This window comes from Antechinus flavipes, chromosome 4 (assembly GCF_016432865.1).
Source record: "Antechinus flavipes isolate AdamAnt ecotype Samford, QLD, Australia chromosome 4, AdamAnt_v2, whole genome shotgun sequence".
Classification (NCBI taxonomy): Eukaryota; Metazoa; Chordata; class Mammalia; order Dasyuromorphia; family Dasyuridae; genus Antechinus; species Antechinus flavipes.
Genome location: NC_067401.1, coordinates 248,646,736 through 248,674,545, shown reverse-complemented (window position 1 = coordinate 248,674,545; position 27,810 = coordinate 248,646,736). Strand labels below are relative to the sequence as shown.

The window sequence follows — 27,810 nt, the reverse complement described above, 5'->3', positions numbered from 1 at the left end:
GTATTTTTATGAGACAAATATAGTGCTAAATCTTAAACCAGGGAAGGCTAGAACATAGAAGGAAAGTTATAGGCCAATATTACTAATGAATATTAATAAAAACATTTTTAATAAAATTCTGTCAGATTACAGTATATTGTCCAAGAAATCATTCATTATAGCCAAATTGGATCTAAACATAATATAACAATTCAGGGATATAAGAATTGTTTAACATTAGGAAAATGATCAACAAAATTAATCATATTAAACATAAAAATATTTAAAATTACATGATTATTTTAACAGATTCAGAAAAGGCTTTGACAAAATAAAATATTTGTTTATGGCAAAAAATTCTAAAAAATATAGGTACAAAGGTCCTTTTAAAACCAAAAACAAGCATCATGTGCAAAATGATATGCTAGACTCTTTTCTAATAAACATAGGAGTAAAGTAAGAATGTTCATTTTTTGATTTGATATAATTTGATTATTTAATATAACAATTTGATATTTGATATAATAAACTTATTTGTGTATGTGTGAAGAAATTGGGTTAAAGTTACTTGCCCAGGGTCAGACAGCTAGTAAGCATAAGTGTCTGAGGCTGGATTTGAACTCAGGTCTTCCTGACTCTGGTGCTCTATCTACTGTACCATCTAGCTGTCCCAATTATTTGATATACTTCTGGAAATGCTAGCCACAGCAATAAGAGAAGAAATTATAAGCATAAAAATAGATTAACCTGAGATAAAAGTATATCTATTTGCTGGCTGACTTGGAAAATCCCAAGGAATCAGCAAAGAGAGTAGTTGAGGCAATTAATGGCTTTAGCAAAGTTGTAGGCTAAAAAGTAAGCCTTCAAAAATCAAATGCATTTGTAAATAACAAAAATGAAATCCAAGAAGCAATAATAGAAGGGGAAATCCCATTTTAAATAACTACAAAATGCATAATATATCTGATGATCCATCTGTGAAAACATACAAAATTTGTATAGATTCATTTACAAAGTGTTTCTTAAAGAAATTAGGAGCAACTTAAATAGCTAGGGGAATAATAATAGCTAAGCCTCATGGCTAGGCCATGTCACAATAATAAAAATGACACTACTACCAAAGTTAATTAATACTTTCAATGCTATATCAACCAGTTACCCAAAGGATACTTTATAGAACTTGATAAAATAATAACAAAATTCATTTGGAAAAACAAAAAGATCTAGAATATTAAAGGAAATGATGAAAAGAGGTCGGGATGAAGAGGGAAGATATAAACTTATAGGCTGCAAGTTATAAAAAATCAGTCAGCAGAACCATCTGGATTACTTAAAATACAAAAAAATCAATGGAATAGATTATACAAAAGAGAATCAGAAACAATTGAACTCAGTAATCCAGTGTTTGATGAAATGGAAAATATAAGTTATCTAATGGAAAAGTCTTTATTTAATAAGATCTGATGAAAATACTGGAAAATAGTCTGGTAGAAGTTAGGCTTAGATCAACACCTTGCAACATATTCCAAATGGATAGGTGACCTTAATATTAAAAATCATATGGTAAAAAAAATTATAATTAGATCATATATTTTTCACAGCTATGAGTAGATGTATTCTTTTTTTTTAAGCATTCTTTTTTTGCACTTAATAGTATTTTTTTTCCAATTATATGTCAAGATAGTGTTCAACATTCATTTTTGTAAGATTCTGAGTTCCAATTTTTTCCTTTCCTTTTCCCCATCCCAAGACAGCAAACAGTCCAGTAAAGGCTAAATATGTACAATCATGTTAAGCATATTTCCATATTAGTCATGCTATAAAAAAAGAATCAGAACAAAAAGGAAAAAAACACAAGAAAGAAAAAAACAAAAAACACATTAAAAGAAAGTGAAAATAATATGCTTTGATCTGCATTCAGATTCCATGGTTCTTTCACTGGATGTGGAGGCACTTTCTATCACAAATCTTTTGAAATTGTCTTGGCTCACTATATTTTGTTGAGAAGAGCTAAATCTATCATAGATAGCTGTTGTGTTGCTATGTTGCTATGACTATATACAATGTTCTCCTGGTTATACTCACTTCTCTCAGGATCAGTTCACCTGAGTCATTTCAGATTTATTTGAAACCATCTTGCTCATTATTTGCTATAGCACAATAAAATATTCCATTACTTTTGTATATCATAGCTTGTTCAGCCATTCCCTAACTGATGGGCATCTCCTCAATTTCCAATTCTTTGCCACTGCAAAAAGAGCTGCTATATTTTTATTTTCCCTTTTTGATGATCTCTTTAGACTTAGTAGTGGTATTGCTGAATCAAAAGTATACACAGTTTTATAGCCCTTTAGGCATAGTTCCAAACTGCTCCACAGAATGGTTGGATCTGTTCACAAGTCCAGCAAGGGCATTACAAAAGATAAAACAAAATTTTGGTCAAATGAAATTCACAAGCTTCTGTACAGACAAAAGTAATGCACCTAGGATAAGAAGGAAAGAGGTCCAATGTGGGGGAAAGAATTTTGGATCAAATTTATTGGTATAATAGGAATGGATATCCTTGGATGTGAAGGTTTTGATATTCAATATATACAAACCACAACATATGCATATATATGTATATACACAGAATATGTGTGTATATTATACATATATCTAATATGCATTCTCTAATAGATGACTGATCAAAGGATATGAACAAAGTTTTCAAAAGAAAAATTGCAAGGTATTCTTAGCCAAATAAAAGAAAGTTCTAGATGACTAATAAGAAAAATGCAAATCAAAACAATTTGAAATTTCACCTCACACCCTGGCCAAAGATGACAAAAAATGGCAAGAATCATATGTCAGATGAGTTGTGGGATGAGGGACATGTGAATATATTGGTGGAGTTGTGAATAGAACAATTATTTTGGAAAACAATTTGGAATGCAAAAAAATAACTAATGTGGCTATACTCTTTAAAGCAGAGAATACTGGTATATTATTGAGCTTTTCCCTCAAGGAAGCCGTTGATAAGAAGGAAGTCCCAAGATACTACCAAAATATTTATAACAATACTTTCTTGTAATAGCAAGAAAGTGAAAACAAAGTAGATGTTCATTGATTGGGTAATGGCTAAACATATTGTAGTATTTGAATGTAGCAGAGCATTTCTATGCTAAAAGAAATGAATGTGATAAATAAAGAGAAGCTTGGAAAGATCTATTTGAACTGATGCAATGAAAGAAGCAGAGTCAAGAAAATAATATATTGGAACATGGACATAGGAAGACCAATCACACACACAAAATCAAAAGTTAATGTGGCAAAATTGTAAAAATAAAACATGATTTGAATGAAGAGATATGAGAGGATACCCTAAGCCCAACACTTTGTGGAATTAGGAGGCCTATATATTTTACACATTGAACATTTTTTTTTTTTTTACTTTTTCAATGCACCAATTGCTTGTCCTGATTTTTTCCTTTAAAAAAAAAAAACACTTTATTTTATGGGATGTCTATGAAGAGGGCAAGAGAAAACTATAAGGTTGTACTAAGACAATAATAAAAATTGATTTTAAAAATAAGTAGATAATAGGTGAAAAAATGGACAGGTTACATAATGATAGCAAGGGAAAACAAATGGCCAATGATTGTGCTATATAAGTAATCTATTCAATGTCAAAATAATGTGAGAAAGCTCCTAAACAGATTGGATGGATCTCCTGTAGTATAGGAACACATGGCTAGAATTGTGTGGGATCATCAGGCCCAGATATAATCTCCATTTTTGGAGGGAGAACTTTCATAGATGCCATAATAGATTCATTATAACTATACTATATGCAAGATATTGTGCAAGGAATGCAAAACTACTAAAAAAAACTTGTTTCAGACCTTGAGGAGCTTACATTCTATTAATAGATACAAAACAAGATGAGTTGAGGAAAGAAAGTAGGGGGATTGGGAAAAGTTTGTGGTACCTGAGTTGAGACTTGAAGGAAATTAAAGACTAGGTGAAGAGGACATTCAATGTGTGGGATATCATCCATGGGAAAGCAGAGAAGTAGGAAATTGAATCTTGACTTTGGGGAGCAAGTAAACTAGCTTTACTGAAATGTAGAGTACTTGAAAAGAATTGTAAATGATAGATAGAAATGTAAATGTAAATTGTAAAAGATAGACAATCTTGATAGATTATGAGTGATGAGAAGTAAACATCTGCTAGAAATGTGTAGAACCAACAAGACTTAACTGAATGGACATGAAAGGTCAGCAAGAGAAAGATGAGGATTACTTTGAGGTTGCAAACTTGAATGTTTATAAGGATAGTGCTGTCATCATCAACAACAACAACAAAAAGGAACACCTAGCAAAGGAGATAAGGAATTCCTTTAGGACCTTTGGGAAAGATGTCATTTAGAATCAGAGGACTAACTACTAACCCTAGCTCTAGCTATGTAGCATTGGGCAAACAACTTAACTTCCCTATTCCTCATTGGGTTATTGGGTTAAAGGACCTCTGAGGTCCTTTCAAACTCTGTATCTATGATCATATGACTATTCAGATATTGCAGAGGGGAAAAAAGATACATTATACTTGGGTCATATCGTATCCAAAGTGTTATGTTTAGTTTTGGACACCACATTTTAGGAAGGACATTAATAAGTTGTCTAGTATCCAGGGGAAGGCAACTACAGTACTAGAGAATCTTGTGATCATGGTATAACAGAATCAGTGAAAGTAACTGAAGATTTTTACTTTTGTAGAATATTTAGGTGGACACATAATAACTTTCTTCAAGTTTTTGAAGGGTTGTCACATGGATAAAGCATTAGAGCTGTTCTATTTAGATTCAGAGGGGAAAATTAGAACTAAGTGTAAAACTTGGGTGAGGGAAAGAATTTGTGGTAAAAACCATAATAAAAATAATCTTCTAATTGAACTATCCAAAGTAAAATGGGATTGGGGGGCAATCTTTGGCACCTTAAGCTAAGGCTTGATTAAAAACTCGTTGGATGTGTTGCAGATTGTTTAAATCAGATGTTCAGATTGATCAGAGTCTTGTAATGTGCCTTCTCTCCTTGTTCTAAGATTCTAAATTCTAAATTGTTTTGTTTTAGAGAATGGCAAATGGCAAGTTTTGGTGAGGTTTTTAAAAGGGCATTTATAACTATTTCACCTTCTTGAATATTTAATACTTAAACCTAAGAATACTAAATTAAATATGTGTAAAGTCAATCACATTCAACAAATATTTATTAAGTGCCTGCTTGCTGTACAATAGTGCTAGTTGGGTCTGAAATCCCACAGATAGTATTAGGTAAGTGTAATCCCAGGTGTCATTTAAAGACTGTGGTCCTCAGTTTCCACGGAGCTGAGGTTGGAGTCAGAAAATCTGAGTTAGAATCCCATCTCTATTCCTTATTAGTTGTATAATCTTGAATAAGCAGTTTATTATTCCTAGTCCTTGGTTTATTATCTATAAAATGAGGAGGTTGGATTAGACGACATCAAAGGTAATTTACGGCTCTAAATCAAGGATCCTAACCTTGCTTTTCCCTATCTATATCAGAGTCAGGGAATCAAATAATATATATTAAGGGGTTTGTAACTATTCTGTGATATGTAAGTTGCTATTATTTCAGGGCTGATTTAGTTATTAAGTGAACATAGCTTTATTTTATAAAATACCCAGAATTTTGGGAAAAACAAGTACATGGACATGGAAATAACTGAGGCCATAATACTGAGAAAAGGGGGAAAAAAATTACTTGACTACAAATATTGTGTGATCAAGACACTACCATAAAAATGCAGAGGAAGAATTGATTGTGATAGGATAAAAATCCAGATTAAATCTGTGTTCATTTCACATAAAATTCATTGTTATGGATAATTATGAGGGAAGTTGAGTTCAACTCAGTGTATAGAATGCCAATATACCGTTCAAATTGCTTTACTTTTGTGACTAGGTTATTCAATGCATAGAGTGCTAGAATTGGAGTCAGGAAGTAAGTCTGAATCCTACCTCTGATACTATTTGAATGTCATTGGGCAAGTAACTTAACTTCTCTTGGCCTTAATTTGCTCATCTCTCAATTGGACAAAATAGAACCTACCTCATAGGTTGTAAGCATCAAAAGAGAAAACATATGTAAAGTGCTTAGCAAATCTTAAGGTGCTCTATAAATCGTTATTTTTTCCCATATTCTTTGAATTCAAGGTATTTAAGAGTCTGAACTGAAATGAAAATATCTACAAGTTGTTGTCTTGCTCTTTGAATTCTTTCCTCAAAAAAAACTTGTGCCTTTGTGGCACATTATCTTGGACTGTTACGCCTAGAGGCTTATTATGTTAAGGTCTTTCATTAAAATCTCCATTTAAATATTCTTCTTCTACTTTTTTCTCACGTTTCCAATTCCTAGTATGGCATTGCATGCATAAAGTCATGTAGGTACATTTCTCTAATACTTGAGTATTCCACTTAAAAATCACTTTGATGCTTTAATTAAAAGAGAAAAATTATTATAGTTGACCTCCAATTTACCTTATTTTCCTATATCTATTTAGGCAAATCTATTGAAATTCTATCAGTATCACCTCATAGTATTGTATGCTTATAGAATTCTCTTTAACTTTTCTTGCCATCTGGAACAACTTTTTCTACATAATCCATTGTGTCACTTCAAATCTTAGGAGACTCTGCCTTAAAATTGTTTTCTGTTCTTTAATTTTTATAATTATATGATTTGAAGTAACAAAGTGTTTGGCTATTCTGCTTATGTAAAAGAGAGAATGAAAACCATCATATGAAACATTTCATGAGGATCTGAACTTCTTATGGAACATAAAACCTATGAAAAAAGATTTTAAAAAATTAGCATTATGGATCCTGAAAAAACTAAAAAATGATTATCTTTAAATATATGAGGTAATGTGAAAATTGATGTTTAATTTATTATTTTCCATTGAATAGACTGCTGGGTCGTAGAGAAAGAATGGGACCTAAAGTCATGAAGATTATACACACACACACACACACAAACACACACACACGTGTGTGTGTGTGTGTTTGTGTGTGTGTGTTTGTGTGTGTGTGTGTGTATTTCAACTCTTTCCTTGGGTCCTTATTAGCTAAATGACTTTGAGAAAGTCAGAAACTTTCTCAAACTCAGTTTTCTCATCTGTCAAATGGGACTAACCTTATGTCTAGCACTTTTCTATCAGAGTTATTATGTGCCAAAAATTAAATCATATATTTAAAGTGCTTTGCAAAACTTAAAGGCACTATATGAAATGTTCTGTTATTAACAGTGAGGATACAATAAGAGGAATGAGCTTGAATTTAAATATGAGGAATATTAGTTACATATATTTCTCAGATAGTGAAGATTATTAAAGCAGGAAATATTTTTTGAAGATGGCACTTACCTTCCTTGAAATTTAATAAAATGGGGTATTTCTCAGTGAACTAGCTAACCTTACTTGGGTATAATCTTTTTGTGGAAGTAAAAGAATGGTGTGGCTTCTTCCATCCTTAGACATTGGTCAGGACCTTGTTAGAAGATATAACCATCTCTAGAGACAGTGCTTTTATCTTTCACTTCTGGCTTACTTTTATTTCAAAAATCAAAACAGAATTCTGAAATTCTTGATTCCTTCAAATTAGAATATTTTTAAAAAAAGTTTACATCTTATATTTGTTTAAAAATTCCAAAATAGTCTCATTTGCCAAAGCATCCAAGTAGGCCAGGAACCAGATTTCACAAAAATATTATTATAGCAAATTTAAATAAAGTTAAGAATTTAAATCTTTCAAAGTCTATCATCATAAAAATGTCTGCAATAGTGAATTATATACAAAATTTTAAATTTCCAAAAGACAGTTCATTAAATAAGGCCTTAAGTTTTCTTAGAAGGGACATATCAATAAGTAGGAAGGATAACTTTAGATAGTTGTTCTATTATGTAACTTTACTCAGGTATTTATAGAGGATTTCTACTTTTGTTTTAAAAGCCTTATAAAAGAGACAAGTATATTTAACAATTTATTTTAATTTTGGTCAGTTTTAAGGAAAACTTAATAACCTCTTTAAACTAGTGAGATAGGCTAAATTCTTCTTTTTTTAAGTCATAATTTGAGTTTTGTCCTTAAAACCTTTTGGCAAAAACAAAACAAAACAAACAAAAAAAAAAACAAACAACAGTAACTAAGTACCACAGGGGAATGAATAGAGTTGTGCTTTAGGATAAGCTATTTCCCCCCAAATTAAATGTCATCAAATGAAAAAGAGCATATTTGTAGTATCTGTATAATTTGTAAAACTTAAAAAGTAGAAATGAATTTTGTATTTAACTAAGATCAATATTTAGAAATAACTTGTATTTTAAAAAAATTCAAAAGAAGTTAATGAATTATTTACTATTAAGATAGGAATTGATAAAATTTTGTCTAATGTCTACTTCTAAGCAGAAATAAATTTACATTTTTTGTTGTAAAAATGTAATTTTAATCTATAAAGTAAGTTATTTTAGAGTTGATTAATTTAAAAATAATTTTTCTAACACAATTGGATCTTAATCTTTTATGTATTGCTTTATCACACAGTTGGACAAACATTTCAATAGTATAATATGTGATGTTTTGAAATAGGTATTTTTAAAAAAATGAATGATAAAAATAGCATCAAAGTTATTTAGAAAGTAATCAAAATAACCAAAAACTCTAAAGATTAATTGTCCTAAAATGGTCTTAGAATGCAAGTATCAGAACACTTAAAAAAAAGCTCCTGAAACTCCTGAATGGAAATACACAGCTGATATTAATATTAGAGTGCCTTCCTAAATTTACATACTATCAAGAACATGTATATGTGGAAAACTTTAATCTCTGTATTTTTATATTTGCTGTCACCATTTCTTTTATATTCCCTTGTGGAAAAGAACATCAATCAACATCACATTAATGGAAAACAATTAATAAAAAATGAAAAGCCAAAACAATTTATGGATACAAAGAAGTAATTATTTGAAAAAATGGGACTATATCAATTGTTAAGGTTATTTTAAGTTTGTAGTTTCTAAAAATAAGATAACATATACGGCAGTTAATAATAGAAGTTATCAAAACAGCACACAAAATGTCCATCTTTTTAAGCTTAAACATCCTTTCTAAAACCAGGTTGCTAGTAATTTAGTTAAAAAGGAATTAATAGCTTACAGGATAATATAATGGAAATATTGTTAGCATTTAAAAGAAAGGACATTGCATATCAATAAATGTTTATTACTCTGATAATTTAGGCTTTAAAATAACAAGTCATTGAAACCACTTTTTATTATAATCAGCATGAATCAAAAAAGGCAATCCTTGCACTCAAGTATCCACAGGGCTTCATTTTGAGGGGTGGGGGGGCATCAAAAACATATTCAGCCCTGGATGTTGTAATAGTGTCTTATATAGTTGTAGTCTTCAGGGAAGCTGAGGGGCGGTTGCAGCACCAAGTGTTTCCCACCAGGAATGTTAGAAGCCAGGCTGGGTACAAGACTTGAGGTAAGAATCCAGAAAACCACAGTTCAGCTTCTAGGGTCCTAGTCTCACAAATAAGCACCTCCAATCTTTTAAGCCAGTCCCCCCCCAAAAAAACACTGTTTATTACCTAAAATGTTACTGGAGAATCTTTTGTTAAATGTTAACAAAAGAATGCTTATTCCAGTTCCCCTTTAAACATCTACCTCTTATTTTCAAATGTTTAAGTCCAGTCTTTTTTGGAAAGTGCTTAAATCATTTGGAAATAAATATTACTTATTGCGTTTTTCTAACAAATGGCATTTTCCATTGTTTCCATAAATTTCTCCCATGTTCGTTTTCTCTCTTTTTTAAAACAAGGCCCATATCTTCATCAGCAAAACTCAGAAGAATGATTTAACATATAAAACTCAGCAATTACATACTAATTTACAAAAGATGTAAAAAAACACTTTTTTGAACTGTTTTTTCAGGAAATGTTTGCTTGCCTAATTGTAAACAGGAATGGTTTCGACCTTAAATTAAGAATTTGTTAGCATAACTTGAAGTCAACTATACAATGTATCCATAATTTAAATCATTTAATCATTAAATAAATTGTCCAAACTGTATTATACTCTTTTAAGATCCTTAGTTAGATTATCGGTTTATCACTAAATTACCGCCAGTTCAGCTGTAGGTACATATTGACGTCTCTGCTTTTCCGTAGATTCACATTATTTTCTTCTTGCGAATATTCGGAAAAGCCTTCCGATTCCTAAATTCCAAATCTCTGATTAGCTGTCCCCCAACCCTATTATAATGAAAATAGCATTTTAAGTGCAAATAAGGAATTAGAAAGCATCGTTCTTAGAACCAAAGCAAAAGAAAAATACCCAAACAACCATTTTACAATTTGTACTTAAGGCACTGGCAGTAATACTAGAAATATGCAGAGATAAGCTCCAGCAAGTAACGGGCTTACAAAAAAAAAAAAAAATGTTACTGCTTAACAAAAAGCAGCCTGAGCCTCCCAATAAATTACACAACACTTGCACAGGCTGCAGAAATAACGCAGGACAAGACTTACACAGATGCCAATCCGCAGCATTTATACACATGCACATGGGTAAGAGACAGAAACCAAACACTATCATTCAACTCAGGGAGAGCAGCGCAATCTTGAGTTTGCTCAACGTATGTGTATGTGTGTGTGTTATTTCTGTGTGAGTGTGTGGATGCCGCGTGTGCGCGCGTGAGAGTGAGACCTATCCTCGGGGCATTTTCCCCCCTCTCTGGGCAGTTTTGCTTCATTTGTTTCCTATTTCTGCTACATTGAAACTAACTTCCATCTCAACCCCAGTCAGAGACGCTGAATAGAACCTGTGCTACGGCTCTGTGTGCGTCATATCCCTCCGCGGAGCCGTCCCTCCCCCGAATCAATCCCTCCACAGAGAAAGCGTTTTCCAGCCAACCAACGGCTGCTGCTCCGACATCTTCTCCTAACTGGAAATAAATAAATAAATCGATCTACTGGGGCGGGGGGGGGGGGAAGGGGAGGGGGAGCAGTGTGAGAGCAGGGAGGCGGGGAATCGGGCCGAGCGAGGCTGCTGCTGCTGCTCCCTGGGAAAGGAGTGTGTGTGTATATATGTGTGTGTGTGTATGTGAGCGCGCAAGCTAGGGAGGTTGGGATCGGGGACAGATACTTTTCCCTATTTTTTAAACCTCCATTTGAATTAAGGAGAGAGAACCATGCGGTGAGGGATAGGGTGAGAGGAGACCCCAAGACCTAACCCTAGCCCGAGCTCGGCGGGAGGGACTCCTTTCTCAGGCGGAGGGATCTCTGTGGCGGAGGTGGCGGGCGGCTTGCTGCCGCTGCCGCCGCCGCCGCCGCCGCTGCCTGTGAGTTGTTGTTTCCTCCTCCTCCTCCTCCGCCGCCGCCTCCTCCTCCGCCGCTGTTGGTTGAATGGTGGAGCTGAGGCTCTGGCTGGGGAACACACAGTGACAGCTACAGGGCAGGCAGGCAGGCGGCGGCGTCGTCCCCGCTTCCCGTCCTCGGCCGGGGAACCCCGCCAGTGGCCCCTAAGTGACCAATAAACATGTCTTGTGAGAGCAAAGGCCTCTCGGAGCTGCGATCGGGTAAGTGGGGAGGCTGCGGGCGCCACTAGCACGGGGCGCGTCCGTCCCCAGCGCCCCTAGCCCGGTGCTGAGCCTGTGTCTCTCCCTTCTTCCCTTGTCCCTGCACAGAACTCTACTTCCTCATCGCCCGGTTCCTGGAAGACGGACCCTGTCAGCAGGCGGCTCAGGTACGGGGCTGCGGGCGAGCGAGAGGCGGCGGCGGCGCGCCGCCGCGGGGCTGGGGCCGGGCCGGGGTGGGGGAGGGAGGGAGGCCGCGGGCGGCGGGGGGCGAGGAGGGCGACCTAGCAGCGTCCCCCCACCCCGCTTTTGTTGTTGCAGGTGCTGATTCGAGAAGTGGCCGAGAAGGAGGTAAGAGGAGCTGGCGGTGGCGGCGCTCTGCGGCGGCTCACCCGGCCCGGGTTGCTGCCGCTCCCTGCCGCCGCCGGGGGGAGGAGGGCGGCGCGGCGGGCTCGGGCGGGCCGGGGGCGACGGGGGGGGCTGTATTTGGGAGCGGGGGTCAACCAAAAAGCGGGGGTTAAGCAGAAGCTGATGTTGGGGTATTTTCCCCCTCACAGCTGTTACCCCGGCGAACTGACTGGACGGGGAAAGAGCATCCCAGGACCTACCAGAATCTGGTGAGAGATTCCCATCGCGAAGCGAAAAAACTTTTCCCCGAGTCAAATAAAAATTGAATTTCCCGCAATTTTTTACAGGGACAAAAAACTTGGCTAAAAAAATTGCGAAAGCTTCAAAGGCAACGGGAAGGGTTAAGAGCTCAGCACGGGACAGACGCGGGTTGGGGTGAGGGATACCAGCACCCCAAGATCAGAGGGGCTGCGGACAATTTATTTGTAATATTTTGTTAATGTGCTAGAAATAAAGATACGTCATGAATGTTGTGCAGTGAAAGGGCTGGAGGAGGAGGGACTAGGGCGCGCTTCCGCGAGCAGAGCGGACGCGGGTGCGCGCACCAGAGAGTCAGGCGGCCAGGAGGGCGCGCTCTCATTTCTCCATGCGCTGTTGCTGCTGCTGCATACATACATAGCTCACTCTCCTCTTTCTCCCTCTGACTCTTCCCTTTTCTCTCCTTTTACCCCCTTTCTCTAATTTCTCAGCTCTTCATTCACTCTCTCCTTAGTGATTCTCTTCTTTTTTTCCTCCATGTGGCTGGTGACTAACTGTTCCAAAGTGGTATTAGCATTTCACACAATAAAAGGCTGTTAGCTTAAATGAAATCATGGCAAGAAATTTTCTCAGTCTTCCCCTCTTCCCCCCACCCCCCCCCCCCCCCTCTTTTTTTTTTTTTTTTGTGCTTGAATTCAAATCTGGAAATTTGGGGGAAGACTAAAATGTACTTAAGTGAATGCAGTGGGCTAGCCACACATTTATTTGCTGTTAAGAGATTTTACTCTTCCATGACAGAATTGTAATATACATTTGCAAATGTGATTTGTGAGATATACAACACGTATATGGTGAATATCCATATATATATATTTATCATGATATATTATTGTCACCGAAGTGTTAAGATTCTGAAGTTCAGGCTGGGATAAAACTTAAAGTAAAATTTCTCATTCCTTTAAATTGTGTGATTCTGACTTGAAAAAGTTTTTTGTTTTTTAATTACTACTCAATTTTCTCTCCAAAGAACATTCTATAATTTCTAGAACTATAATATTTGGGGAAATGTGAAAGGAGCTTACCTTTTGGTCCTGTCCTTACTCAATTACCTGGTATTTGCTTTTAGGACAAAGACTCACATTTTCAACATTTGGATTATTCTTGAGTTGTGGTAATGACCACTATTTGTGATAGCTACTATTTCTTTTTGGTTGTGATTAGATCTTAATTTAACCAATGAAATCACCACTAGATTAATCTGCAATCTAGGTTTTCTTTAGCCTTTCAGAATTGTTAAAACCCAGCATTCACAAATTTAAATCTTGAATGAAGTGACTAAAGAGTCAGTGTTAGACTTTGAAAATTAAGCAACAACTAACCCTCCACTCTAGGCAAAACTTGGTAGAAATAGAGACCATTCTTGTTTTTGGGGAGTGATGTTTCAAAACTTCATTATATGAAACTAAATATGGGAAATAAGTTTCCAAGTTTCCATTCCTTATACCTGAGTTTGGCTATAATCTAAAACTTATTAATGTGTTTTAAAATGAGTGTTTTACAAGTTTTCTTCAAGATTTAGTCCACTTCCCATGAGCATTTTTTTGCTCATAACGTTTTTACTTTGCTACCCAGAGAAATCCCATGGAGATAACAAAAGTACTTCTGATTTGACTTGGGAAGGCTTGATTTTGGGAAGTTTACTATGTTGTGTAATGTTACCTAGTTATTTCTATTGAATTTCTGATGTTTCTGAGATAATATTTCTCTGAACTCTTGTTATATCTGCTGATTACTTTTATGTACTCAAAGTGAAAAGCATAATTTATCTACTTACCAAATATAACAAATTTGTTGTGTAGATTTTGTATGTTTTGGTGAGAATTGTTTACAATGTTTTTTCTAGCTGAGTGATAGTCATGATGCCAGGTAAAGTGATTTATTTTCTTAATTGGAGAAATTCTATTACTGAATTTAAATATGTAGAAATAGTCCAGATTAGAAATTATATATAGAGTGCACTTACTGAATGTAATAATTTGTTCCAGCTATTTGGATCACAATAATTATGACCAAAAGAATAAGCAATGGTCTAGGATTCCTTTTTAAAAATTTATACATTATTTTGAAAAAACAGGTTTTCTTTTTTTTCAAAATTAATGTGAATATCTGGAAAATAATGCATTTTGAAAGGAAACTGTATTAAATGTTAGGAATATGAATTAGGGAGGACTAGAGCTCAAGTTACTTAACATTTTTGTTTTATGATGAACATTCTAATGCATGATGAACTTGGTGATTTAACTGCCAAATGTTCTCCCTCCTCTGACACATCAAAAAATCTCCCTCACATTCCTAAAGGTGCATGGTTGGTTTTGTATCTGTGTGTTTTTAATGTCCTGGAGGTGTACAATTATGTTTTTGCTACTTGACCAGTCTGTTTCCTTTTTCATCTATACATGCTATTCAGTAATATCACTACTTTAAACAAGATGTTGTTGGATATGATGCTACACTCCATGTCTTTTATATTACCCTTTGGGTTGCTTGTGATTTTGATCCTTCAGATCCTTTGGTATTGTTTCTAAAATCCTCCAAGGAAGCTAATTCAGGGCAGAAGTAGAAAAAAGAAAGAAATTCCTGATCTGAGTATAGAACAAGGGAAATACTCTTTCCTGTTTATTTTGTTTACTTAGTTCAATTCGTTTGGATAGTGAAACTGTTTGGTTTATCATCATTTTCAAGTTTTTAGCTTATGTGGTGATGTTTGTCTTTAGATTTCTAGGTCTGTAATTGAGGCAAGATTAAGTTTCCTAGACTAGATTTTGTATGCTTGAAATTTTTTTTGGACTGATACTGCAATTTCTTAAGTGGAGGTAAGTCTCAGTGCGTAACTCCTCTACAAATGTACATTAATACCTTCTCTGTAAGATTGTAGTTTTAGAATTGTCTGGGGTCACTGAGAGGTTAAGTGACTTTCTTGGAGTCACACATCGTTAATGTTCTTTAGAGACTTTGACTTGAACCCAGGTCTTCTTAAAGACTCTGAAGCCAACTTTTTATGCACTAGACCACATTGCCTTTATTTTTTATTAAATGATTGCATTTTTAGCTAGCACATTTTTTTGAGTTACTTAGGTTTTGTTAATATTATAACAAAAATGATTCCTATTCTTTTTATGAAAGGTTTTACTCATAATTTCATGCCACAGAAAGTTTCACTTTGAGGAAAATTATTGCCAGGTATCTAGGACCTAATTTGAAGTTGAGTATTAAAATTTTTCAAGTACTAAACCTTGAAACTCTTAAAAAAAAGTTTTTGTGTGTTATCATTTCTAAGTTACAAAGAGAAAGTTAACTTAGAATTGTATCAAAATTAAGTAAATGCCTTTATGTTGGTAGATTTGTTGTGATTAAAATGTTTAATTTCTCCAAGTTATTGATGATTTTCAAACAGTAATAGAAGTTAAAAATGAGTTGTCAAACTATTTGGATCAAAATGATTTAATAGTTTTTACCATTTGTCTTAAAAATTATTATGAATTGTGACTTACTAGTTTTTTTAAAGTAATTTTGAGCTTTGTAAAAAAGAAAAGTTTAAATATACAATTATAAATAATTAGATATAGCATTGATAAATTTATATAGGAGTTTAAGAAGTTCACATAAGATATCTGCCATTCCATATTTTCAGTTTTTAAAGTTAAAGTTAGAATTGAATTAATTAAAGATGGTTTTCTTTAAGTCTACTCAAGGAGATAGTAAGACTGATCATCTCTATGTTAGAAGATTTTATTTTTTCATTTTATATAACCCTAGCAAAAAGATAGGTTTTAGTATAGAGCAGTTTAGTGAAAGGATTTGTTCTGTCATAGAAAAGAAAATAACTGTTAGAGGAGAGGAGTTGTGACTTGTCATTTTATGCATGAAGAATCCTGATTTAGGTGATTTTACTGTTAGAATCTAGGTTCTTTGCTACCATTAAACAAACAATTCAAGCACATTCTGTGATTGCTAGTACTCTCCTAAATGAGTGAAAACTGACTTAACCCTACAGGGGAAGATGTTCTGTCTTCTCATGTGTTGTGTGTCCCTGTCCAATCTTTGTCCCCACCCCCCATAATGTTACCCCTCAGCGTGTTTTTACTGGTTTAAAAAATACTGTTTTGTCTGGAATCCAGTATTACACATTTGTTTTTCAAAGCCATTCTATTTTTAGATAATACATTTAGATTATTTAGCTTTTACATTTTGGACATCATTATTATATGTTCAGATGACTATTTTGATTGCTTTTTGGAAATCATGTTGATAATGTATCCGTTAACCAAAATCATAGTTGTGATGGTGCAAAATAATGTTCAAAAAAGTTTAAGAACCTTAAAGAAATAATTACATTGAAGATACAGGTGGAATTGTAAATGAATTAATCTGACTACTTAGATATTGACTGATTTTCCTGAGGGAATAATATGAAATTTTAGTTGTGAGCATTTTGGATTGATTAAAGTGTATTAAAACATTTTTGTTTTTAATAAGTGAAAAGTTGTTGCCATGAGATGGTAGTTTGAATTATATAAATGAATGTTACTTTTGTAGTCTGTTTTCCTTTTGGGAATTTAAAATCCACAAACGTGTATTTTTTCTTGATACCTTTTGGTTTTTGTTTTGTTATCTATATGTATATATCTATCTCAAAAGGAGAATTAATTTCTTTTAAAATTTTCTAAACATAAAAAGTTTTGGATTTGTTGTTCCTCTTTTTGGAGCATTAGTAATGTGGATATTATGAACATTAAACATTTATCATTCAGAATTCCTTTTTCCCTTCCCCTTTTTTAAGCCTTTGCTCCAATTGTTGTTGTTGTTGTTGTTTTTTATTGGCATTTGTGTTTTATGTAAATGTAAACACAAAATTTAGTATTTAATAAAGGAATGGTTTTTTGTTTTGTTTTTTGGAGAAAAATTCCAGATAAGTTGAATTCATGATGTTCTTGAAAGATGAATATCTTACTGGTGTTTATATCTAAATTAGCAAACATTTTAGACAAGTTACTGTGAGCTTTGGGAAATGGATCCTGTTTTATAGAAAAGCAAGTATGGCATAGTATTCTTTTAAGATGCATGAGACTGTTAATTAAGTATACTTAAAATGGAATTTGAAAAAATAATAACTTGCTTTTTTGAATAATACTTTCTCACAATAACTCTGAGGCAGATAATTTTAGGTATTAATATGCCTGTTTTGTAGATGAAGAAACCGTCTTTTGGAGGAAAAGTGACATGTATAAAGTCATGCAGTAATTGTTTGAGGTGGAATTTGATTTTATGATCAAAAACTGAAGACTTGGCATTTGATATAGTGGCTGGAGAGTCAGCCTCAAAATCAAGACCACCTGTGTTCAAGCTTACTCTTTGTATAAATTGTGTGACCCAGAGTAAATTATTATCTTTTAATTATTATATTATTGTCGCTATATATTATTGAATCCATTGAATCAGTATTTTTAGTAGTATTATATTTTAAAAATCTGTATATTGCCCCTTAGAAATGTTAGAAATAGAATTTTAGTAGCTTTGGAAGTTTCTGGCAAGATTTAGTTTACATTGCTTTCAGAGAAGTTGTAACTGACATAATATAAAAGCAGCTTAATCCAGGATTTAAAATACAGTTCACCACTTAATTAGTATTTGTGGAATATAGAGTGTTTTAGGCACACTATAACTAGGGGTTTTATTTATGGAATTTTAAAAGAAAATGCAAATGGGTATGTTTTCCTTTATAATGTCTTATAATAAAGCAATTCCCAAGATTGTCTATCAAATACTAATTTATCAAGATTTTAAAACCTTTGTATTGTTAGAGGGTATAAGAAAAGGGAAAAAAGAGGGAAAAGGTTAGTGTTTTAATAATATTCAGAAATGGTCCAGCAACTGCTTATCTACTATTGTAGCAAAGTTTTGCTGTCACAGGAATGACTCAGTGTGGATGTCCTAGATCAGTCACTTGGATTGATCACTGTACTATCAATGGTTTTGGCAGAACTTGATTGGGGGAGAAAAAGAAGGGAGTGGAGGAGGAAAAGATATTTATCACTTGCTGTTTTCATTCTTTAGTTTGTTTAATTCTGTCTGTGAAAATAACAAATTCTTGATAAATTTAGTCCCAAAATGTATGTAGTTATGATTTGCCAAAGTTGGTTTTCTACCATTGTATGTGAGGTGTTATTTCTAGTGGGTATTTTTTGCATTTGAAACTACTGAAAATAAAACTGGTCTACTCAGATTTATTTTTGAAATGCTTAAGTAAATATTTTCCCACTTTAAACAAGAAGTAATATTAGATAATATGACTGAAAATAGATGTAATTTAAAAAACCCAACAAAATAGCATGAATTCAGTTTATAAATAATTTACTTATTAAATTGGCATTTGGGTGTATTACCTTGGAAAGGAGATATTCCCCTTGGTAATGATTTTTTCTTAAATTTTCAAGTATCTGACAATTTAAACAGTAAATCTCAGTGCATCTTTTAACAATTTCAGAATAATGTTTATCACTTTTTTTGGGGGGGGGGAACAAATGGTGACAGTCCCATAGTATTTTTCCCATCCAGTCCATATCTGGAGTATTATACCAAGTTACAAACTTATAATTTTATTGAGAGATTGACAAGTAGATGGATGATAAAGGACTTGAAAATATTTGATAGAAGGACCATTTGAAAGAACTGGGACTCTTTGCTGGGGAAAGGAAGACCATGGAAGGTCATAGTAGTTTTCTTTAAGTTAGGTTATCAGGAAAAAAAATGACTAGTTTTGTTTTGCTTCATCCCACAGATCCAAATTAGAAGCTGTGAGTAAAACTTTTATAAAACTCAAAATTGCAGTAAAGTATGATAAGAATATTATAACAATTACAGCTACATAAATGATTGCATTTCCTGAGTAGTTTTTCTGTTACTGTAGATTTTCAAATTGGGATTGTATTAACTGTATTACTATAAATATTGTAGAGGAGAGATTCATGTTTCAAGTAGAAATTTAGCTAGTTGATGCCTTAGAAACTTTCCTAGGAGTTTATAAACTTGAGTTTCAAAATTTTGTTTATAGTACTTCTTTAAGTAAGGTGTATCCTAATAATTCTTAAAAAAAAAAAAAAATCATTCTCTTCTACAATTTTAGTAGAAGGTAAGAACTGGTTCACTTGTATTTTTAGACTGTGCATTTACTATATGGCACATGATAAGTATTTTATAAGTGCTTGTTTGAGAAGTTGAAAACTTAAAAAAAGTTATTATGTAAAAGTTGAAAATGGTTATTTTTTGGATGGAGGAAACAAATGTGCCACAGATTTGGGAGTCAGGAAAACTTGGTTTTGACTCCTACATCTGATGTATAAAATTACTTGATACCTTCCAGCCTCAATGCCATTATCTATAAAAATCAGAATAAGACTTTTAAGACCTATTTTACAGCATTTCTTGAATCTTGCATGATGTAACATATATAAAGCACTTTGTAAATTTAAAAACATTTAAAAGTTATACATTAGAGCTGCCTAAAATAATAAAATTCTACTTTTAAAATATATACTAAAGTTCAAACATTAGAAGGGTCTCGCATGATAATAATGAACTTATGCTAGTTTATGCTAATTACTTACCTAAATGAATAATTCCTTAAAAATTCATTCTAGGACTTTGTTGTGAATCACTATGGAACTCATTGACTCAACAAAGAATCTTGTCTTCTATTTTTGAAAATTGAAACCAGTCTCTGTTTCAATCTTTCCAATTAGTTTTCTAAAGATTATTGGTGACTTAATAGTTACATCTATAAGCAGTTTCACTATGTAAGGATGTGCCAAACAATTTTAATTCATTGAAAGAAGCTAGCTGCTCCCTTATTTTTGCATTTAGATTGGATATCAGTTTTCTGTAATTCATCTTTGTTCTAGCCTTTCAATTAGCATTTATTAAGGCTCTACGAAGTGTCAGGCAGTGTGCCAAAAACTGGCACATACAAAGAAAGGCAAGAAAGAGTACCTACTCTCAAGGAACTCATAGTCTAATAGGGGGAAAGGCATACAAATAACTATGTACTAAAATATATGTGGGATAAAGTGGCTAATCTCAGCAAAGGGTCTTTGATTAAGGAAGACTAGGAAAAAAATTTTTGGAGGAGAGAAATAATATGTAGGAATGCTAGAAAGGAAGAGGCCAGGATATTAATGGCTTTAAAAGCCAAGCAAGACTTTGTATTTGATTATTGAAAGTAATAGAGAGCCCATTTATTGAATGGGAGGTGATAAGTATGGTAGTCAGATGTTTAAGATCAATTTGAAAATTGAGGAAAGAATGAATTGGACTAGAGAGAGGCTTGAGGGGAAGGAGACCAACTGGCTATTGTAGTTGGTTCAAGTGTGAAGTGGTGAGGCTATTCATCAGAATGGTTGCAGTATCAAAAGAGAGAAAAGGAGATTTCATATCAAAGATGTTCTCTAACTAAAGGTAGTTATGATTGATTGAAAAATACAAATGCTAAATAGTTGAATATTTCAGTTCTCCATTATCGTTCCAACTACCCTTATAGTGGTCCTATCTGTTTATACTTCCAACTTGCAAAGTCACACAAAAAAGCTTTTTTCTGGGTAGATAGTAATTGTAAGTTTCCATTTGTTTTGACTTTTAATTTTTTTGACTTAACATTTTCCTACGACTTTGGCACTGATATACCTGGCATCAGTTACATGCCTTTGCTTTTATTTTATCTTCTGTGCATATCTTTTAAAAGCCTGAACTTGTTAATGAGCTTCCTTTATTAGATTTTACCTGAGTGTGATGCTTAATTAAATTGGTACCTCTAACTTTGACTATGGTCAATCAATGTGAAGCTATCTTAATGTTCTATAAAACATAGGATTGACATTTCCAGTTTCCACACTTGGTTAATAGATTCACTTTATATTGGTTTGCTCTTATTGTGGAAATAAATAGATAACAAAATTGGGAAAAGGTAGTGAAAAAAAATTTTAAATCATAGCAAAAATTTGTTTTATATTTGAAATGAAGAATTGGTTATAGAAATATATGTAAATCTCAGTTGATAAAATATGGAAAACTTAATATTTATATTGAATGGTATGAAGTAATTTTTAAAAAATCTTTTAAAAGTATGTCAAAGGAAATTGAAATTGTCTAGATTAGAAAAAGATAACATTTTACACCTGGGACCCATGTATTTCAGCTTTTAAAGATAAATTTTCATGACATTCTATGAAATTTAATGTTTTTGGCTTTTATCATGAATAATTTTGTTTACATTTTCCATCTTTTTTGATCCTTGCCTTTGCCAAGTGATAGAATTAACACTTTTTAAGTTCTTACTGACCTACTCCAACCTACTTTGATTGTACAAATTAAGCCTTAGTTAAACCTGTTCAAACTGCTAAAGATAGCTATATGCATAGTCTACTTTTAGAGTGGGTTATGACTTGTGGGGTAAATGAGTTGATTAATTGAAATAGAGGGATTACTAAATTATTCTGAATTAAATAATAAATTTTATTTCTTAGATGTTGGATCTTAGAATCTGTATAGGGAGGGCCCTCATTATCAAATATAATTACTATTTGAACAAAAAATATTTCTAGTTTTGGAGGATGCTTTAATGGGGAAAAAATTAGTCTCCCAAAATTTACTTGAATTTTTAAAAAAATCCATTCTGAGAAGGGTTTCACCAGAGTGCCAGATATTGGGGCAGAAGATCCATGAAAAAGAAAAGATTTAGGAACCCTGTTGTAGAACATACCTAAAAAGTACCATGCCAGCCTTTGTTTGAAGATCACTGATAAGGACTACAATCTCTTCAAACATCTTACCCAACTTGTGTATAATGCTGATAATTAGAAGTTTTTCTTTAATTAAAATTTCTTTACACCTTCTACCCTTTTACACCTCGTTCAGTTTTCTCAGGGCTAGGCAAAACAATGTCTTAATTCCTCTTCCACAGGATTGACTTTGAGCTACTTGAAGACAGTAATCATGTCCTGAGTTATCTCTTTCATAGACTAACTATCCCTTCAGTGAAATTCATATTGCATGATCATAGTGCCCTTTCTCTACCATAGTGCTGATGCACTTCTGGATAGTGTGTATCTTACTAATACTTTTCCTAAAATGTGCCCAGAACTAAACACAATTCCCAAGATGTGATTTGGCTGAGGCAGTGTACAGTAGGATTCTTAAACTCCTTAGTTCTGAACTTGATGCCTCTTGATACCACTTAAGATCTTAGGAATTTGATTTTGGCTTTCTTTGTCACATTATTAAGTAATACTGAATTTCCAGTCCACTAAAATCTTCAGATCTTTTTCAGACATGTTGCTGTCCAGCCATGCCTCTCATTGTACACTTATGAATTTGACTTTTTGAACTTTAGTAAGATTTGGACCAGTTCTCAGTTATATACAATAATATAGTTTTCCAGTTTTTTACTTGGTTTTTGAGGACAATTTTATGTTCCAGATTGTAATTCTTCTCTGCTGGATATAACAATATGTTTTGCTAACTTGACAGTGAAAAAAATCCTGCTCCTGACATCTCACTAGTTATATGGATTCATGTATGTCACAGATAGAAAACAGATTACCTATTTCTTTGGTGGTAACTTAGAATATCCTAAGCAACTTGAAAAATACCTTGAAAAACCCAGTGAGGAATTGGAACACTATACCTCAGAAAATATTAGGCGAAATGTCCTGCTAATTTCAATACCACATCTTAATCACACTTGGAAAGGGGCCAGGTATTAGTGTTGGTAATTCCTTGTTGTGTGCTTTGTAATGAAGTAGGATAAGGAAAACTTTGATCAGAAATAGAAACTGTCAGTTTTTCTTTGTTCTAATCAATAGTTTTATAGACCTATAATCCTAAAGATAAATATTTTGGAAGGACTGGTAATTTTCCTAAGCTGATTTTTTTTCTGTACCATTGTTTAAGATTTCTTTTGAATACCTGAATTATGGTTGGACATTAAGTAAATTAAAAGTTTAAAATTGATTTTTACATAAGGACTTTTAGATTCTAGGTTATATGGTTAAGTAAAAGGTGTGTTGTAGGCAGCCATGTGGCACAGTAGATAATAGATAGGCCTGAAAGTCAGGAAGATCTGTTTTAGTGAATTCCAATCTGGCCTCAAACACTAGCTGTATGACCTTACGCAAATCATTTAACCTTATTTGCTTCAATTTCATCTGTACTATGAGCTGGAGAAGGAAGTGGCAAACTACTTTAGTGTCTTTGCTTAGGAAAGTCCAAATGGGATCACTAAGAGTTGGACACAATTGAATAAAATAAAGGATGTATGTTCTTTGAAGAGCACCATGGGTTTACGTTTTTGTCCAGAAGATCATTGTCTAGTTTTGAGTTAGCAGAGGATTATTAAAATAAATGCCAAAAAAATCCTACATGGGATCATGAAGAATGGGACACAACTAAAAAGCTGCAGCAGCACAATCAAGTTCTATTGGGGATTTTTTTTTTTTTTCAAGGGGGTGGAGGAGGAAAGATGGTCCAATCTAAAAATACTTGACCCTTGAATGTATATCCTGGGGATGGTTTTCAACCTGCCAAATTATATATAACTTTTTCAGCTAGTATTTTATAATGAAAATTGAACTTCAGAATAATGTCACTGAGGCACTGCAAAGTATACCACCTTAAAAAATAGTTGTGTTCAATATTTGTTACTTAAGAAACTAAATTGATATTACTTTTTTAGAGATTATTAATACTTTTGTAATAATTTTGTCATTCTAATAAGAGTTAAAATTAAAAGGATATCCTAATTAGCCAGAAAAATTCATTTAATCAGAAGCCCTCCCCCATAACTTGAACATTTTTTCTAACTGAGCAAGAATTTATAATATATGTTTAGCTTGAATTAAATTAATAATTTTAGAAATCAGTTTTTGATAAATATGAATCATGGAGTTTAAGTTAAAAGAATCTTTGGTCATCCAATAATAGGTTTGTAGGATTTATTGTTATTTATAAGTTATTTTATCTAATACTGAGACTACTTTGGCTGTTTTGATTGCCCAAGGTCATAGAGATAGAAAGTAAGTTGTTTAGGTCTTGCCTCTTTAGGCTTTTTACTCATTTCACAATGAAGCTATGTGCTTTTGTTTTGTTTTTAGAGTTAGGTTCATTGGTAATCAAACCTGTTAGGTGTTAAATGTATTTAGTCAATATCATGGGGGGAAATGTGTTCTAGTTTTACTAGCTAGAATACATAGTTTATAAGTAGACATGAATGCTACGTATGTATATGTGTATTTAGATGTATTTCTGGTGTTTTATAAAAGTATTTGCTGAAAATAGTACTACAAATGAGATTATTTGTCAAGATCTTATGTATGCTTGTGATTATCTTTGTGAATGTTTCTTAAAAGTGCTAATTTAAGGTTATTGAAAATAAAATGCTTTATAGTTAGCTGTGGAATTTTTAATATGGTAACTTAAAATATGGGATATAGAATTTGCTTGAATGTTACCTCATCACAAAACAATCAGAGATAAGCATTTTATATAAATGTGTGAAAGAAATTATGAAAATATTTTAAAAACCTCCATTTTTAACTCATCAACAGATTAACATAGTGAGAAAAAAATTTTACTCTAGATCTTCAGTTCAGTTCTTCTCGTTAGTAAATTACTGCAACCAAAGTGTGAAAAAAGCAAGTGTAGGATAGAAGCAAATTCTGATGAAGATTAAGGTATATTAAGGATAATATAAAAATATGAATGCTATCCAGCCTTTTTAAAATGTCAGTTACGGTCTCGTTAATACTTTAACAAACTATTGCAATTTAATATTGAATAATTTGACAAATAAACATCCCAGGTATCAAAAGGGATACATATTGAAATGGCAATGGATACTAGTTTTTAGGTACTATAGTGAGGAAATTTACATGATTTGGGTAGGCAGAATAATATAATCATTTTCTTATTCTTTTGAGATTTAATTCTGTATTAAATATTATACATAAACATGAATTTGAAGTGATAGCCCCTTCTAGTCTTCCTTCCCCATTCCTCCCATCAAGTTATAAATACATAATTGATGAATTTACTTTGTAATCAACCTAAACTAAAGTAGAAAGTGAAACATTGCTTTTGTGCATAATAATTGTAGTTGACATTTATAAATTGCTTTACATATATTATCTCCATTGATCTTCATAGCAAACCTGTGAGATAAGTACTCCAGGTATTATTACTACTCCTGCTATATAGAGATGAGGAAACTGAGTCTCTGAAAAATTAAAATAAGATTAAGGTGCTTTTAAAGTTTAATCTCTAAGTACTGCATAATTTACACAAGTCAAAGTGAATGAAGCGTATAATGGCAATGTTGATAACTGAAAATATAGTTTTTATTGTACTTTAAAATGTATGATAACTTAAATCTTTACAATTACTTTGTTAATATAGCAACCATAATTTTTTTAAGTTCTTAGATTCGTGTTGTATTCCTTCTTTAACCTTTCCCTCTGTTATTTGTTGTGTATTTGGGGCAGCAAAAATTTAAGAATTAGGATATTTCTTGTCAGAAATACAAATGTTTTAAGAAAAAAATTGTGAGGTGATGAGAATTGGATAGTGATCATCTATGTATTTCATTTTATAAGAAAGAAAAATAAGACCTAAAATCTGCGACTTTGGTCAGGATTTAAAGACTAGATGTGGGAGGACAGCTAGGTGGGGCAGTAGATAGAGCACCAGCCCTCAAGTCATAAAGATCTGCCTTCAAATCTGGCCTCAGACACATAACATTTCCTAGCTGTGTTTCCTTAGGCAAGTCATTTAATTCCAATAGCTAGGACAAATCTTCATGCTTGAAAAATCAGTTATTTTTACAATTAAATGAAAAATTCACTTTCATGACAATTTTTTCTTTAGAATTTTAGGTAAGGGACATAAAATGAGCTTTATGCCATGAAAATGTTCATGTTCCCTTTAGCAAATATTTTTATGTTTTTCTGTTTTCACACAATAGGTGAAGTATTATAGACATTTGGCACCTGATCACTTGCTACAAATATGCCATCGACTAGGACCACTTCTAGAGCAAGAAATTCCTCAAAGTGTCCCTGGAGTGCAAACATTATTAGGAGCTGGAAGACAGTCTCTGCTTCGCACAAATAAAAGTATGGAAGCTTCAAAAGAAGGCTTAAAGGGATTTTAAATCATCATTTAAAATTTTTGTGTAGATGTGCCTATATTCATATGTATATAAATATACATATATATTCAATAGGCTGCAAACATGTTGTGTGGAAAGGATCTGCTCTTGCTGCTTTACATTGTGGAAGACCTCCAGAGTCTCCAATCAACTATGGAAGTCCCCCTAGTATAGGTAAGTAAATTTCTTTATTTTAATCATGTGGGATAGAAATGTTTAGAAAACCAAAGATTATTTTTTGGTATAGCCAAAGTAGATCACTTTTCCATGCTACATATTGCTTTATCAGAATTTCAGATAAGAGCAGTACTCTTCAGAAATTTCAGATTATTTTTAGGTACATTGCTATAAGGCCATTTATAATCATACTTAATTTTATGTTATATATTACATAACATAACATATATGTCTTATTTGTTATACTTTGGGATAAAATTTAAGTCAAGGCTGAAGTCTCTGAAAAAATTCAAGTTGTATATTTTTCATATTCTTATTAAATCTATTTTATTGAAAAACTTTGTCTTCAGTCAAAGCTATGTTGTAAAGAAGATTCATTTTTAAGTTGTTCCTAAGTCTCAATTCTGAACCTTTCTGTTACTAGTCAGAGATTTAACTTTCATCCCTTATATTTCCTTCTTCAAACAAGATAGTTTTCTTTCCTTCCTTCCCCTTCCCTTCCAAATTGGGAACATTGGGAGTTAATGAAATTAGACTCACTTAGAAAACACTCAATTTAGAGACTGAATTAAGGGGGGAAGGGAGAAAGAGAAGGATGACATTTATTTGTTTAAAAAGCAAACATCAACCAAACCTAATTTAGTCAGAATAGTAAAGTGTTGGTGAGAATACTCCTCCTATTTAGATTGGCACCTATTCTGTACTTGAGTCTTGTAGAGTTGCTTGGGAGCACCATAGGGTCACATAATAAAGTATGTATCAAAGATGAGACTTGAACTTGTCTTCCTGACTTAGACACCAGTTCTTTGTCCATTATTCCACATTCCTTTTTTATGTTAGATCTAGGAAAATTAAAGAGTTGAAATCTCTGTTAGGAACTAGAACTCTGCTTCTTTCCCCTTTAATTTGCACACACACACAAAAATATGCAAACTGGCCAAATGTATGTTGCTGGTTTTCTTAAAACCACATTTCCAACTACTTTGAAGACCTCTTGGAACAGCTTGGAGCAGGGGGAGAGAATTGGGAGCTAGGAATCAGGAAAGACTGTCTTCCTGAGTTCAAATTCAGTTTCAGACACTTAGTAGCTGGAGAAGTCACTTAATTCTGTTTGCTTCAATTGCTCATCTATAAAATGACCTGAAGAAGGAAATGGCAAACC

General features: G+C 33.2%; 1 protein-coding gene across 2 annotated transcripts in view; it reads left to right on the top strand.

The window, feature by feature from the left end:
- The first annotated feature begins 11,368 nt into the window (after positions 1-11,368).
- The window catches only part of PHIP (pleckstrin homology domain interacting protein), a 171,253-nt gene continuing 154,811 nt past the window's right edge, over positions 11,369-27,810 (top strand). For both annotated transcript variants that reach the window (XM_051997303.1, XM_051997301.1), the window contains exons 1-6: positions 11,369-11,617; positions 11,726-11,784; positions 11,936-11,965; positions 12,172-12,231; positions 26,286-26,436; positions 26,547-26,645. In XM_051997303.1, coding sequence (XP_051853263.1) covers positions 11,578-11,617; positions 11,726-11,784; positions 11,936-11,965; positions 12,172-12,231; positions 26,286-26,436; positions 26,547-26,645 — 439 coding nt within the window. In that variant the 5' untranslated portion in view covers positions 11,369-11,577. The remainder of the gene's footprint in view (positions 11,618-11,725; positions 11,785-11,935; positions 11,966-12,171; positions 12,232-26,285; positions 26,437-26,546; positions 26,646-27,810) is intronic.